Genomic DNA, 16,798 nt, shown 5'->3' on the forward strand with positions numbered 1-16,798 from the left:
CTGCTTCTGGTGCTTGTACGCTGGAGGCATCAAGGATGATTATCAATTTACATACAAATAAGGAGCAAAAATCCAAGAGAGATGGAGTTACGAAAATCAAAAGAAGCAGAAGTGGAATCTAAGAAAATGGAGGATCTGGCGGGAAAAAGAACGTATAGTGGATTTGGAAAGAAGCTGAAGAACGCAAAGCAAACCAGATGTCACCAAAGAGAGGAAGAGACTGATGTTCAAGACCTGCCAACAGCTCCTCAATCTGCCAGCTTTCAGAATGCTTCTAGAGAGTCACAGGAGAACTGAAGAACTCCGTTACAAGAGAACTTTGGTACCACTGGCGAGATGGAGGAAGCTATAATGGATGAGACTGAGACAGAGAGCACCCATCGTCTGAGTGAGCAAATTAATATATGGTAACACCATATTTTAGGGTCACTTGGGATCATTTAAGACCTTGTTCCTTTAAAGTTTTATTTTGTAGTTCAGTAAAGTCCAAATTAGACACTTCTACACGATTTGCATCTTCTTGGCCATATCAGAACATAATTGAACATCTGTTGTGTATATAAAATCTCTCATAATTTCATTTTCCATTATAAAGCACAATAAACATGTCATTACTTTGCTGTAAAAATGATTGACTATAGATTAATAACCTAAATTCATAGAAATCTAATTAAGGTTTAATTAGCATGTTATTTTAATAGGTTCTAGGTAGCATTCTGGTGTTTATTGCTTTAAGTGTTAAAAATTCACTAATACTTATGGTAATTTGCTAATTGTTTAATAATAATAATAATAATAATAATTCCCTAAACTGGCAATGCTATTATCACTATGCCCATGCAAATTTATCAGTGGCCTATTTGGTTGTAAAAAGATTGAAATAAATAAATAAATTATATATAATATATATATATATATATATATATATATATATATATATATATATATATAAACATCCATTTAATATCAATTTGTGACAAAATGATACTGTAACACAGCAGAACTATTTATATTTCTCTATGTACCCCTGTTTTCTTTTTACTCAGTTTGGACAGAGCACTCTCAACCATTTCATTGCGAGTTATACTGTGTATGACTATGTATGTGACAAATAAACCAAACTTGAACTAGAACTGTAACACAGCAGACCTTTTTCTACTACAAGATTGCACATCTACTATTGCCACATTCATCCTAAAATATAAAATCTTTAGTCATGTTTTGTTGAAAATCTTATTCTTTCTGGAGAAGAAACTCTGAATATAATGGTGAGTGCTGAATCTGAGACTTCGAGTTTGTTTTTTTTAAATTCATTTTTAGCAAACCAGGTGATTGATGTCATGGAAGTTCAGGCTGAAGCCATCACAGAGCTAATGCAGGTTGACCTGACAGACATGTTGGCCATCAGTGACCAGCTTCTGAATGAGTAATGGAAATTACTCACTAGATCACAGATTGGCCATAAAATTGCTGATGATTGAGTCATTTACCATGACTCAATTTCATCTTACCATCACATATCTTTATTGTAATATACATATTTCTAACATCTGATGTTTCACTGGCAGCAAATGAAGCTTTATCAGGAAATATTACTTAATATTACTCTACAGAAGTGAAAAGAACAACTGTTGTTAAAAATGAGTTAATGTGATGAATCACTGTGGTTGTGATCTAAATTAATAGCATCTAAAACAAAAAATCTGTTTATATTTATTAATGTTTCACTTGGAAGACACCTGTTCAAGATAATGAGTGCAGAAGCTCAGTTGGAAGCCATGGATGAGCTTGTGTACACTCACCTGGACGAGACCGAGGTCAATACCAACACACTTCTGCATGAGTGAAAAAATAAATATCAGATCTCATGGTACTAACACACCTGTACATCTTGTTAGGACCTTTTCTGCGCTCCAGGCCATAACAGGAAATGTGAGGAAAAGGGCTTGACAATTGAGTAGTGGAAATTAAATCAGACCGCAACAGACCAAAATTGTTCGGTGCTAGCCGGATGTATTGTACAAGACCGTGATATATACAAGAGACAGTGTGACAGGAGTGACACTAACTAAACCTACACAGACAAAAGACGCACACAAAACTACACTTATGCCCTAAGTGGAAAACACAGATCAATCCCACACCCCAAACCAAATGGCAGTCACTCCCTGCTTACCAGTGGACATGCAACAAAAAGGGACAAAGTGGAATATGTGCAAATATACAACTGCAAACTAACTATTAGTGCAAAGACAAAAGAAAAGTGAAAACAGGAAGCAAAAAGGTCATACAGCAGGTCAACTATGATGAACTATCACACACACACACGTCTCCTAACCAATCTCGCTGTTTCCTCTCCAGCCCCTCCCCCTGATCCGCCATTCTCTCCCGGGGGCGGACGGAGTCCTGTCTCGTGACTGGCTGCAAACATGAAGCGGCGAGATATGGAACTGGACCTGGAAGGGAAAACAACCAGACTCCACACACACACACACACACACACACACACACACACAGGCCTGGTCTCCGCACCTGTTAAGGCTAGTGATGAAGTCTCTGATGTCATCAGGCAGGATTACCCTGTGCTCACCCATGTCTCGATGGTTACCCAGCACGCACACGGGCATGTGAGTTGGCACCCTGGGCAGCTCCCGCAAAACATAGTTGTAAGTTATTATAAAATGATGAGTGATGAGTCTGAGACCTTTTAAGGAGCTTTTTCACATTCAGTCAGGGACAGTATGATATACAATCATATAATCATAACTGTATATCTGTTGAAATAACCCTGTACATAGTTATGATGTTAGTTCATGTTATAGTAGGAAATGACATCAACATAACTACTAATATGCCTTAATTATTTAACAGCAAATCAGGTGTTTATGGATGTTGAAGTTCGAGGCTGAAGCCATTAAATATCTAACGCCTAATGACATAGATAATATGCATATAGCTATCAACCAGCCTCTGGGCGAATACTGAAAATAAGTGCTAATAAATATCAAAATAGGAATTTATGACAATTTAGCATCTCATGAACGCATTGTCACTCCAGTCATATAAGCACCATAGTTGGAATGAAATTTATAAACATACATCAGCCTGTGAATGGGAAGGAGAAATATATAGAGAAAAAGAAAAATACCCAAAGAGGGACATTGGGTAAAAGGTGAAAAATCAACTATAGAAAGAGAGATCCAGTTTATCAGGAGAATGAAGGTAAAAGTAAGTATTATTTAAAAGCACCAGGAAAACCACATTATTCACTGGGTCACAATAAGGCAAACTTCTGGGTGAGTACCACAATAGACCATGATAACATTGACACACAAATGTGGAATGCTGAATGTGGAAAAATTAAATAATGTTTATGGATAAGAGAAATTATGAGAATGAGCTAGATGGAAACAAACTATTTCTTCATACAAAAGTAGGAAATGAGATCTCATATTTTTTTCTAAATTCTGTCCCATAGTTGAAAAGAATTAAATAAACTAATCCTCACCTATAAACAGAGCTGAAACACAAAAAGAAAAGAGAAATACCATGAAGGAAACACAGGATGGGCCTCTAGCGCCAAAGAAATGGAATGCAGCATCGGAGAGACGATATGGAGCTTCGGAGAAGAGGAATTGGTCTCCAAAGAAGAGGTCTGCTGCTCCAAAGACAGGACACTAGTTCCATTAAAGAGCACTGCAGCTCCACAAAGGAGGACAGCGGAGCCGGAGAGGAGAACCGTTGCACCGGAAGTGAAGACAGCAGCGTTCTTCCTTTTCCTTCCGGAGAGGAAGGATCTGGATAGGAGACTACACTGATGGAAAAGAAGGACTAGGAGATGACGTGACATGCCAGCATAAACAACAGGAAAAATGTAACTAATAAAAAAAACAGCTGCATCTTTATCTTTATCTGCTCCACACCACACTGACCCACCTGGACAAAGGGAGGGGTAATTATGTTAAAATGCTGTTTGTCGACTACAGTTCAGCATTTAACACTATCATCCCCTCCCTACTCACTGCTAAGTTGGAGGATCTAGGACTGCATACATCCCTGGGCGACTGGATCTCCAACTTCCTAACAGACAGACCACAATCAGTACGGGTGTGCAATTGTGTCTCATCCACCCTCACCCTCAGCACTGGAGCTCCTCAAGAGTTGTGTCCTAAGCCCCCTGCTCTACTCACTGTACACCTATGACTGCCTAGCCACTTCCAGCTCCACCATCATTGTCAAGTTTACTGACGATACCGTCGTCATGGGCCTGATCTCGGACAATGATGAGAGGGCCTACCTGGAGGAGATTAAACACCTGGAAAACTGGTGCCAGGAAAATAATCTCCTACTAAACATCAGCAAGACAAAGGAGCTGATTGTGGACTGCAGACAGAAGCAGCAGCGGCACTACCAACCTGTGAGGTTCAGTGCAACCACGGTGGAGAGAGTAAATAGTTTCAGGTACCTTGGAGATCACATCTCGCAGGACCTGTCCTGGTCCCGCCATACCAACTCCCTGGCAAAGAAGGCTCGTCAGCATCTTTACCACCTCAGACGCCTAAGAGACTTCAGACTGCCCTCCAAGGTACTGCGGAACTTCTACACCTGCACTATCGAAAGCATCCTCATGGGGAACATCACAGTCTGGTTTGGGAACAGCACCAAACAGGACAGACAAGCACTCCAAAGGGTAGTGCATTCAGCAGAGCGCATCACTCATACGGAACTTCCTGACCTGCAGACCATCTATTACAATCGGTGCCAGACAAAGGCCAGGAAGATTGTGAAGGACCCCACCCATCCCAACAATAGGCTCTTCTCTCTGTTGAGGTCAGGGAAGTGCTTTCGCTCCCTGAAGACCAAGACAGAGAGACTGAAGAGGAGCTTCTTCCCACAGGCCATTCGGGCCCTGAATCAGGGAAACTGATAAACTGTGGGGAGCACCACCACCATGTGACCGTAAATCTGTACATTTGTAAGCTGGAACTGTACATTGTGTACATACACATATATCCAGATATCCACATATACATTGTACATTGTGTATATATACATATTATACATATATTGTACATAGTTATATATATATATATATATATATATATATATATATATATATATATATATATAAGATAGATAGATAGATAGATAGATAGATAGATAGATAGATAGATAGATAGATATAGATTTCCTTATGTACCCCTGTTCTTTTCCCTCAGTTTGGACAGATCACTCTCAAACCATTTTACTGCGAGTTATACCGTGTATGACTATGTACGTGACAAATAAACCAAACTTGAAATTGTTCATTAGTAATTAATTTTGTTTGCTAATACAACTTTATGCCATTTCATTGAATTATCTGTTGAGCAGCTGCAAGAGTATTAATTATTGCCTGCAATTCATACAAAAAGAAAACAACTAGCTGGATAGTGAGGAAAAACAGTCTGTTTGTGTTCCACAAAATGATCCGCAAAACTTCTCTTGGTTTCTCTGACGTAAAGCCGGGTAAGGTGTGGGTGATGACAATTGATCCATTTATGCTAGTTATTTGATTGGTTGTGTTAATAAATTTACATGTAGCACATCCAGAGCAGTTGCAGACTACAGTACCACAGTTATTATCTGAATGGTCATTTATTTCACATGTCTTTGATGTTTCTGTTGTAGGATATTATTAGAGGATCTGTAAAAAGGGATTCAGTCTGCATTACCCTGGAGGATTTTGAAGATTTATAGTATAATATTTAAGTATAGTATTAAAGAGTTTAAATACAATAGCCACGGTTTTTATTTGTAGGATGATGAGTGAACACCAAAGGAATTCTTGTCGTCTAAAAAGTAGATTATTTATAGATCGGCGCATCTGTTCTCTGAACAGGTAAAACATGAGCAGAGACATCATCTGTGACTTCCTTAAGAAATCCAGTTATTCACACAATATTCACAGATTTCCTTTTTTTTCTGGAGAAAGTCTTCATTCTCACTGTAAATGTGCTTAAGATGTTAGTAAGGGATGGAGTTTCTGTAGGCCTTGTATTGTCAATAGGAATGGGAGTCTGTTGGTTTATAAGGGATAGTGGCATTTAAACCAGAATGTTCAGAGTTATACTGAATAGGATATTCTATACTCCATGTATATTATTACAGTGATGGGTGGAACTTTGAAGAAATAAACAATTGGAGCTCTTCAAATGTGCATATAGCAGTATCAAAAATGCCATCAGTGTATCTCAGAAATACTAAGTGTACAGGTCCAGTATATTGTTAAAAATGTTTCTCAACAAAGTGATTTGCACAGGGTGGTCCCATGTTAGTATACTAACTATAAACGAAATATTTCGCCACTAGGAATTTTAATATTTGATAAAGCTTACTACTTTTTTGAAATGGCCATCGACGTGTTTACACCCGCCGCGTACCTAGTGGTTTCGTGATTCACACTTCTTTTGCGCCTAAGACTACAGGAATTTGCATGGTGAGGTGTCCGTAATGTATCCTACGCTGTGGATGTGGCTGGCTGTTTGTTAAGGGAAAATCTAATACGATGTGCTTACAATGAATGAACTATGATCTCAAAGTAAGTACAACATTACTCTATAGACAGATGTATAGCTAACAAAAATAGACTTTGCATAACGTTAGCTAATCAACCGAGCCAACTAGCCTTAGCTAGCTATCTCGCTTGCTAGGATGGCTAGCGAGATAGCTAGCTAACTAGCTAATTACAGTGCGTTATTGGATAAACGTTCGATTCTGGAGAAGTTATATAATTTTGTCTGTACAAAACCTCCTATTTATCTTAATCCAATATATATAAAAATATTGATTTCATTACTAATAATAATTTATTTGCAAGAAACTGGAAGAAAGAACAGTTCGAATTTGTATTAACGTTAGGAGTAGACACTCTTAATTGTAGCCTACTGCAGCAGTGCAGTGGTGTATTTACCTGGCAGGGGAGTCTGTTATCAACTTCGTACGTCATTTCAGGTTTTCTGCAAAAAATACCCATGTAATGTTTAATTGAAAAAGAGTTCAAGAGACCGGTTATGATACTGAGCAGGAAGTGTCATCCTCCAAGTAACCAGATTGTGTTGTCTTTACAGGTCTGTGTAACTGCCTGCTTTGTCTTCATAGTTTTTCTCATCTGAGGTCGATGAAGTTTGGACACGGTGTGAAAAACACTAATTTGGTGTCTGGACAGGTTATGTCACCCCTTAATTTAAAAAGATAAAGATAAGCTCTTTGTTGAGTTCTGTTTCTTTTGATTTAGGAAACAGATGTTACCATGGCACTTGCACAAAGAAATGCTTAATCAGCATATCCTGATGACTATAAGTCTGTATATGGCTCCTCTAAGGCTGTAAAAGCCAGTTTGGGGTGAAGTCGACCCTTTCCTTGAGTGTCAAACCTCTGTTGGAGAAACTTCAGTTTAACAACCTCCTGTGAAGATGTTTTCTGCTCTGAAAAAGCTGGTTGGCTCAGAGCCACTTGTCCAGCAAAAGGAGAAGAACATTCCTGCAGGTCTCCAGTCCATGAACCAGAGCCTGCAGAGACGATTTGCCAAAGGGGTGCAATACAACAGTAAGTCGCACTGTTGTCAGGACACACTCAGGCATGAGGCTTTTGTGATAATCTAAGATAGGACACCATTTCAGTTTTGAAAATTATGTATGGAATAGTTTTCCTAGTACAGACCAGCATCTAGATGCCATAGAGTGAAAATGATTTTGTGTGGGTAATCCCCTTCCACAGACTAGCTTAACCTGTGGCCATAGAAAAAAACAAAAACTGGGCCATGATGTTCTCATTGAAATTTTATTACTGGTACTCATGTTTCACCGGTTTGGGTTTTCCCTCGTACATCCAAGCAAGTGAAACACAAAATCAAATTACATTCTCAATGAGTACAGAAGTGCAAGTAGAGTTGTTACAGGAGCCATTGTTTATGAATGTCCTAGAAGTGTTCAATATGACACACTTAACTGCACACACTTGTTCCATAGACTCTCCACACACACACTGTGGACATACTATAATGTGTTCAGACAACCATTTCATTTTTTCTGAATGCACCCAAACCACCAAACGATTGACTTTTCATTAAGGACACAGTAAGTCTGTTTTCCATGCTCCTTAAACCTCATGTATTGTTGATTGTGTGTTTGGTGTAGTGAAGATTGTGATCCGTGGGGACAGGAACACGGGGAAGAGCACGTTATGGCAGCGGCTTCAGGGGGGGAAATTCCAGGAAGAGTACATCCCCACACAGGAGATCCAAGTCACCAGCATCCACTGGAACTACAAGAGTAAGAAGTTGCCTTTTAAATCAGCGATCGCAAGACCTCACACTTGGATTTTTATTGTCCTTGCTCTCACTTTCTTTCCCATCGCCTATCGCCGTGACTGTTGATGCAATGTGATCATACCGTTTATATCAGACCTACGTAATTATTATCAATGAACTTGTGGTCAGTCAACAAGCACAGTTTATCTGTTTCAGATTAGAATATGTCATGTTTTTGTGTCTCCTTTTGCATAATTGTTCAATCATTTGATGGAATAGGTGCACTGCAAGGTAAATAAGCTCTTTGTAGGCCAGGTCTACACCTTATTAGCTAGCCTGTTAGACTAGAATAGATCAGTAACTTTTAAATATCTCATTTTACAGATTCTGCTTGAAAGTCAAAGTCCTGCTCTTGTGGGGTCTTTATACATATAGTATATTCTATGTTTAGTTGCAAAACAGCTTTCCATTTTATGTGCCTTTGTGGTACAGTTTTGTCACCTGCAAATCATGTGACATGGCCTTCAGTAACCACGTATGTATTCTAAGAATTGCTATCCTTCTTTGAATAAGACATAGTTAATTTTATTTGTTTTCAACCTATTGCTTAAAAAAATAATTTATTTGCCAAGGCATGTCGCAAGCCCCCTGGCAAAGGCCCAATTACAGTCCAATCTGCATTATCAGTATTATAAAAGCTTTAACCCGCTGTTGTCAAAGTGATGTAACCAAACATCATTTTTCTCAATTATAGATGTTAAATGCGACTGTCATCATAATTTAAAACAACAATTGTGCATTCCTGTTTAAAAAGAAAGAAATGGGAAAACGAGGCTTTTTTTGTTGTTTTTGGAATTGGAATCAGGATTTCTCATTCCTTTACTGTCTCCACAGCTACAGATGACGTGGTGAAGGTGGAAGTGTGGGATGTGGTGGATAAAGGTGAGTCTCACACCATCTGCATTTGTGTTTGTCCTGCACTTAAGCCATTATTAAAGTCCCAGTCCGAGTGTTTTGGCATTTTTGCCATAGACTGACTGAATTAGTTCCTTATTAGTCCAGTATTGACATTTATTGTTTGTATATTCTGCCTGTTCTAGTTTTGCAATCTTTTAAGAATAGGCATGTTTATTAATGTATGTATAGTAGTCAGACATTTGGTCTGTCGTCTGACCACAGTAATGGTAGATGAGTGTGTAAAAGCTAGCTTACCTACCTCATGCTGTCATACAACTCCATCCATTCAAATGCATGATTAAAGCATGGTCTTGTTTCACTTTGGTGCCTCATCCCACATACAGACTGACTGGCTGCCCTCCCCCAAACATACATGCGTGCGCACACTCACACACACCTCATGTGTATTAATGTTGTTTCTCTTGCTCTGCTTCCACTGTGCGACCAGGCCAAAAAATCCCTCTTCCTGAAGGTATAGGTGAGAAACTCTACTCCATAGAGTCTGTAGGCATTAGGTTGTGGTTTGGCCTTTGTGTCTAATGGGTATGAATGCCTTTGTGCTGTGTGGTGTAATCTAAGTGCAAACATAGCCAGCAATGTTCTCGGTGACTTCAGATGGATTCAGGTCTTGGTCATATTTGCCTGACAGCTAGAGCCTAATATCTCACCTCAGGTCTCTGACAGTGTGCAATATGTTGAAACACACCAACGATATTGCACTCTGCACAGGCTCCTATTAATCGGACTAACGTTACACAGTGTCCTGCCTGAAACTCACAGTTTTCACGTTTATTGACTGACACATATATAGAAAATATCCAATACAGTCCCTCCAAAACCAGTGTTCCTGCTGCTCAGGTAAGATTTTCCTGTGATGGTTGTGAGTAGGGATTGGTGTGACTGCAGACTGCATGCTGCTCATTCTCGTCGTCATTTGCTGTGTGTAAACCTCAGTACTGTTATGCATTTCCAACAAGCAGCTGCCTGCACAGACTTCACTTTAATTTATTTTTTTTTGTTGTTGTTGTTTTCATGTGAAATGCAGAGCAGGACCGCTGGTGCTGTCTTGCACTGCTGTCTGAAACCACTCTCCCTTGCTCCTTCCACCTCTTTGTTGATTGTAACGGATTTTGGTTTTTTATTCTTTCCCCAGGCAAGAGTAAAAAGTGGAGTGAAACCCTGAAGCTGGAGAATGAACCCCAAGAGGTGAGGCTGCTTGCCACAAACATGCCCCAAACCTGCTCCCGAGATCAGCCTCTAGCTGCTTAATTAACGTTTAATGGGTTTAAGTGGTATTTAAGATTTAATGTGACCTAAATTTATTTTATTTGGTTTTTCATGTGTGGAATTTTGCAGTCTGAGAATGAGATGGCCTTGGATGCCGAGTTTTTGGACGTGTATAAGAACTGCAATGGCGTCATCATGATGTTCGACATTACAAAGCAATGGTAGAATACCTCAGCCCTGTATAGATCCATATGTGTTTTGCAAGTAACATACACGCACCAAAAAACATGGGAGGGGGTGTGTGTGTGTGTGTGTGTGTGTGTGTGTGTGTGTGTTGTGTGGGGTTTTTGGGGGGGGGGGGGGGGGCAGGACTTACAACTATGTTTTGCGGGAGCTGCCCAGGGTTCCAACTCACATGCCCGTGTGCGTGCTGGGTAACCATCGAGACATGGGTGAGCACAGGGTAATCCTGCCTGATGACATCAGAGACTTCATCACTAGCCTTAACAGGTGCGGAGACCACGCCTGTGTGCCTATCGATGCTCATACTTAAAAGTGTTTCCTATTGTCACCAGGTACTGTCCTCCACAAAGGTGATTAAAGTCTCCACTTCTTGTCAAATTTTCTCCTGCCCTAAACAGGCCGCCGGGCTCTTCCTACATACACTACGCCGAATCGTCCATGAAAAATGGCTTCGGCCTGAAATATTTGCACCGATTTTTCAACATTCCTTTCTTGCAGCTTCAGGTGAGTGCAACCACACTCTAGGAGTGACTAGGTAATAACTGGGCAATGTCACTACAGGGAGATGGCAGGATATGCATAAAGTCTTTCTTTCTTATTGACTCCTTAGAATGTTTCTGTGAAACTGAGAAGCGGGTATTTAGACAGTTCAGCATAGACAGGGTTCACTGTCATGTAACCCCCGTGTAAGGTTTCATGAAGGTATGCTGTTTGAACTCTCTTGAATGTCAAGCAGCAATTAGATCGGGGGTGTTGGACTCCAGTCATGGAGGGTGGTCCACGGTTTAATGTTCCTGTTACTTTTACTCATCAGCTAATTACAAAGATCTGCACTGGCTGAGCAGACCTTCATGAGCCTGAGTTTGACACCACTGAATTAGATCACTAACAGAGCTCCCTCTCTCTGGTTCACGTCATTACATAATGTACTGTTTTACCTAATACTGTTTCACCTGGTGTAGATAGTCCACCGCAGAGTGGCTTGCTTATGGGATTGTAGGGCTGGCATAATTGGCTGGTTTTTAATGTGGCCGTTATTCATGGTGACTTGCGCAGAGAGAGACGCTGTTACGCCAGTTGGAGACTAATCAGCTGGACATCGATGCCACTCTGGAGGAGCTCACAGTTCAGCAGGAGACCGAGGATCAGAACTATGAAATGTAAGCATATTCAGCCAGCCATATCTCTATTTCCAGGCCGGCAAGGCCACGACTGCTGTGTGTAGTGTTTCCGTGCTCAAGAAGCAGTCCTCTCCTTTCCCAGGCTTGCACAAAGACTCCCAACAGCCCTGACTCCACTAAGCTAATTATCAGGGATTTGATGGCCTGAGTCAGGTGGGTTAAAGCAGGTTAAATGCATAAAAAAAAAAGTGCACCGCTGGCACTGGGCTGGAGAATCGCTGCTTTGTACATGACTGAGGCGACTCTTAAAGGGCCTGGTGATTAGCAGACAAGTTCAGAGGGGCGTGCCACAACATGAGTAACTTGGGAGCCAGCAGCACTGCTCAAGCTGATCTACTTTACGCTGTCAACACTATCTGAGGGCCGGTAATTAGGCAGCTGCGCTTGTAGCACTGAGGCAAAGGGGTGAGTGGGGCAAAACTCAGCGGACTAGAAGGAATTAATTTATTATGAGATCATAATCTTGGTATTTAAAGTTGTCGTCGCATTAACTGTGCTCAGCACCGAAGCCTTAGAATTCCTCCTGGCCCTTATTTCCCTGGTCCTTTTTTAATTGAAGATTGTGATACAGTTCTTATTGATTTGTACCACAGTTCTTATAAAACTTGTCAGCAGCTTTTTTTCAGATAAAGAACATGTTCACAATGACTCTGCAGATTCCTGGAGATGATCGAGTCCCGCGCCAAAGGCTACACCTCGCCTGCCGCCGCCAACGGCCAGAGTCCTTCCTCAGGCTCCCAGTCTCCCGTGGTGGTGGCAGGCGGCAGTTCGACGGGCAGCTCCAGCCCTGGCACGCCCCAGCAGCCTGCCGTGGGAGTTTTGCAGAGTGCTCGTTCCCCCTCCTCCTCTCCGTCACCCCCTCCACCGCCCCTCCCGCAGGGCCAGATGCCCGTCGCCCCCGAAGCGCGCTCTCCGGAGAGGCCCGCCCCCTGCCTGCCCTCTGCTCCCCTTCCTGCCCCCGTGCCGGCCCCCTCTCCGGTTCAGCTGCCCCAGAAACGCAGCTTTATCTCCAGGCTGTTTGGCTCAACCCCTGCCCCGGAACACCCAGCAGCCGTACCGGGTGAGTACGGAGCAAACTCGCTGCAAGAGGGAAGCAGTGCAGCAGTCTAAGGAATATAACAACAGATGTTGGTACATGGTTGTGCATGCTTTTCTCCTGCACCGTGCCAGTTTTCCATTGTTCTCAGTTCTTATCTAGATATATACAGAAAAATGTTGTTTTTTGAGATTGCATAGACAAGTCTGAACATCACACAATAAATATAGCTTTGTGGTTTAGTAACTCATTGTTTTAATAGTGCATGTCTGATCTTGAGTTCTGTGTGAGATGTGTGAAATTGTTTCTTGATACTCCTGGTTTTTGGTAAAGGGGTCTTAAGACGTTTCAAGAGAGTTCAGAAGAGAGTTCAGATGTATATATGTGTGCGCACGCGCACATACGCTTGGATTGTGCTTCCTTTGGGCTAGATCCTTTAATACTTTAAAGAATGAGAAGGATTTTGTGCTCGTGAAAATCATGAGGTTTTTCCAGCTGTATATCACAAGATCCTTTCCCGTTATGCCTCTGTGGGTATTCCATCCCATCTCCCCGGCAACTCATGGGGAGAGAAAACATATACCTATTAATTTATAGCTTTTTATAAAGAATGACAGACCTGTAGAATAAATTTTGCAAAATTACAATTGCATTTCAAAATGACAAAATTGGGCATATAAGAAATGACATTGGAACCTCTGATAATGCAGTTTACTGTAGCCTTACAGACCATACACTATATTGACTGAAGATATACACAGTATTGTTTTACTTACTGCACCTGACCTTGGACAAGAATCTCAGAGCAATAGAAAATGTAAGTGCTGGTGTGAAGTCCAACCTCTCTATAGGATATCCTAAGCCATATGAACGGCTCTAGGGGTTTGAAATGTTAAGCTAAAAACATGTGTCCTATGCAGCCATTATTGTACTCCATGGTTTTGTGCATTTATTTGTTGTTGTTTGTTTATTCTCTGCGTAGAGGTGGAGTCAGTAGCCTCAGAAGCACCACGCACAGTTCAGAGTGTGGACGACTTTGAGCCTGACGGGGGACTGGATAAGAGTTTCCTAGAGGACCGTGTGCCCTCCAGCACAAAACACAGCATGGACACCCAGCTGCAGGCAGCCAATCTGGACAGCGACAGGTAGGACACACCGTGCGTTGACTTAACGCATCCAAATTAGGATTTCAAATGCACTATTTGGTTTTTTGGTTGTTTTTCTAGTTCTTTAAAGCAGCAGTCAGATTATGGTTATTTGTTTATTTTAGAATTATTCTAAACCTGTGTGCATGTTTGTGTGTGTGTGTGTCTGTCTGTCTCTCTCTCTCTCTCGGCCAGTGACGGTGAAGGGAAAGGGGGCAACCCCATGGTCGCAGGATTCCAAGATGATCTGGATCCTGACGATGCCGAGCAGAGCCGGTTGGAGACCAGAGCCTCTGACACTGGTAAACATCTGGACATCACATTATCCAGCGATGAGGGAGAAGAGATGGCCCCGCCTCCCATAGCTCAGGATGCGCCTCTGGAGCTTGTACCCAGCAAAAATCTGTAAGCTCATTTCAGCTTACAATTGTTTTATCGCCAATATTTTTTTTTCCTTCAGGAAAACGTATTTCTTTTCTAGTCGTAACAGAATCATCACAATAAGCCACTTTTCTAGACTTTTAAACTCTTTTTCAGATTTGTTCTAGATCTAAACAGAAGTTCCATGAAGAAGAACTTGTATATGTATACTTTAATACAGCACTTATTCATTGTCTAGGAAACCGTATTCTTAAAGGTCCATTTTTAAATGGTCCTTCTTCTGCAGGGCTGATCTGAATTCATTAACACTAGTGGAGACACCCAAATGCCTGGAAGCTGCACCTTCACTCCAGCCGAAGGTGACTGACAGCAGACGGGCTGAGTCAGCTGTCCTCACTCCGGCCCCTGGCCAGCCCACACAGATGTCTGCAGAGGCCAGGGGATCAGTGGGGCGAGCGGCCCAGCACGGCAGGAGGAAAGTGGGGGTAGTTCAGGGCGACTCCTCTGACACAGACCCCGAGGGCCCGGTTGCTCAGCAGATGCTGTCCTTTGTCATGGACGACCCCGATTTCGAGAGCGAGGAGGAGCATGTGCAGAAGGTTAACAAGGTATGATGACGACACCCATGGCGGCTCTTTTATTTTGAGCGTCTTGGGTATAATCTTTTTTTTTTCAGGAAAAGTTTTGAGAATTTGGGGTATTTCGAAATGTTGAGCGTGTGTTTAATGACACGCTGTCTTCATTCTGCTGTAACTCAGTGGGTCTGGTGTCCTGTTCTGGGGATTTACTGAATTCTTGCATGCCATCTTCTGTTCCCGAAGGAGGCCTTTCCTGTCAGGGCCAACCTCTCTGACCTTTCGGATGATGACCTCGTCCCTGTCAAGACCACGGACCCTCTGAAGCCGTCTTTGCGCTCCTTCAAGGTCACGGACGACGGCGACCTCTTCGGCCTGGGCATCGAAGAGAAGACGGCCAAGAGCAAAGAGAGCAGTGAGGAGCCAGATGGCAAGTCCACAGTGCAGCGCTCAGACTTCCACCCCCACTCCTCAGCGTGCAGGCCCTCACATACTCTCACTGATGCTGAGGTCACCGATGAGTGCAGTCAGATCTGGTGTGAATTTACCCACGTTTCATGAGCTGGAAAGTGAGCTAGCTCTGTCTCTTTGCAGAGAAAGAAAGCAGGCATGGAGCGAAGGAAAAGAAGAAAAAGAAAAAGAAGACTAAAGAGGTAAAATAAGTGAAACCTTTCTGTGCACTTGTTCAGAATCAGAACGTGCTTCTGTGATCTCTGGTTTGGTTATTAGTACAGTCATTTTCCTGTTTTAAGGCCTCAGACTACTATGTGCAGTAGGTTCTAGTATCTTTATTGTCTATCCCTTGGCAATGCATGTGGAGGGAATTTGTTGTTGTTGTTTTTGTTGTTGTTTGTATCAGTACCAGTCAGTAATGGGTTTCTCTTGTTTTATGTTTTGTACTCAATGCAGTTGTACCATAGTATAACAGTAAAGGCTAGTGGTTATAGCACCTATGACCAGAGTCAATCTAACAATCAAATTCTAAGTGAAAGGGTCCCATCCCCACGTTCTGCCCTGCTGTGTATAAGGAGCATCATTAACTCTCCTCCAGGATGAAGAGAAAAGTAGCAAAAAGAAGCACAAACACAAGAAAAAGGAGCGAGAGGAGGTGACGGGAGCTGCTGAGGAGAAGGAGAAGAAGAAGAAAAAGTCCCGGAGCAAGAAGGCAGGGGAGCTGGACGACCTGGAGGCCTTCCTGGCCGGAGGGGAAGGGTCTGTCCCCAGGGAGGAGGGAGACTACGAGGAGCTTTAGAGGACTACGCGGGATCAGAAGGCCACGCAGTGTGTATCTGTGCTCTTCGCCTCAGCATGCCCCTGGCAAACAAAGGCGTTTCATAGCAGCGCAGTACTCGGCTTGTAATGATTGTGTGTGTGATTGTGTGTGTGTGTGTGAGAGAGAGGGAGACAGAGAGAGACAGAGAATATTATTGTTGGAAACACAGGAAATGTTAGTTCGCTTCACTTTTACACCACAGAGGGCAGATTTTTCCCAGCACTCCAACTGCAATAAGTGAAGATACTGACCACTGCTGCGTCCTGCATGGAACAACTTCCTGAAATTGACCGGCTACCTGCCTGCTGGATTATCTACCTTATCCTCTCAACCCCTACTCCCCCACCCTTTTTTTTTTTTAACATTTTGCTTCATTTATGTCATCTTTTCATAGTCACTCCCAAAACAAACCACAGTTCTTTGCTCTAAAGTGCATTGATGTATAAACTGTCCTTATGTAAAGAGCGTGTTTCTTCAAACCTTGGTGCAT

The 16,798-nt window shown here is 42.2% G+C and overlaps 1 protein-coding gene across 5 annotated transcripts; it reads left to right on the top strand.

Annotated features, from left to right (window-relative positions):
• Positions 1–6,447: 6,447 nt before the first annotated feature.
• Positions 6,448–16,792, top strand: rabl6b (RAB, member RAS oncogene family-like 6b). 5 transcript variants are annotated; one of them, XM_027010612.3, is made up of 18 exons: positions 6,448–6,580; positions 7,110–7,175; positions 7,277–7,587; positions 8,178–8,312; positions 9,185–9,232; positions 9,696–9,725; positions 10,401–10,453; positions 10,604–10,695; positions 10,844–10,984; positions 11,116–11,221; positions 11,774–11,877; positions 12,555–12,958; positions 13,917–14,079; positions 14,275–14,484; positions 14,747–15,068; positions 15,282–15,465; positions 15,630–15,688; positions 16,087–16,792. In XM_027010612.3, the coding sequence occupies exons 3-18, from the start codon at positions 7,455–7,457 to the stop codon at positions 16,285–16,287; spliced, it is 2,385 nt and encodes a 794-aa protein (XP_026866413.2). In that variant the 5' UTR covers positions 6,448–6,580; positions 7,110–7,175; positions 7,277–7,454; the 3' UTR covers positions 16,288–16,792. The 5 variants fall into 5 exon arrangements, with proteins under 5 accessions (XP_026866413.2, XP_026866412.2, XP_026866414.2 ...); XM_027010611.3 differs by having other exon boundaries at positions 7,110–7,587; XM_027010613.3 differs by having other exon boundaries at positions 7,110–7,587; positions 9,696–9,719.
• The last annotated feature ends 6 nt before the right edge of the window (positions 16,793–16,798 follow it).

Source organism: Electrophorus electricus, chromosome 5 (assembly GCF_041902795.1).
Source record: "Electrophorus electricus isolate QZ-2024a chromosome 5, ASM4190279v1, whole genome shotgun sequence".
Lineage (NCBI taxonomy): Eukaryota > Metazoa > Chordata > Actinopteri > Gymnotiformes > Gymnotidae > Electrophorus > Electrophorus electricus.

What these genes read in the sequence shown, in the direction of transcription:
- rabl6b (XM_027010611.3), top strand. Translation starts at nt 7,455, where the DNA reads ATGTTTTCTGCTCTGAAAAAGCTGGTTGGCTCAGAGCCACTTGTCCAG. An exon ending in CAAAGGGGTGCAATACAACA is followed by an intron (nt 7,588 to 8,177) that starts GTAAGTCGCACT and finishes TGTTTGGTGTAG; the next exon opens with TGAAGATTGTGATCCGTGGG. An exon ending in CCCTCTTCCTGAAGGTATAG is followed by an intron (nt 9,726 to 10,400) that starts GTGAGAAACTCT and finishes TTCTTTCCCCAG; the next exon opens with GCAAGAGTAAAAAGTGGAGT.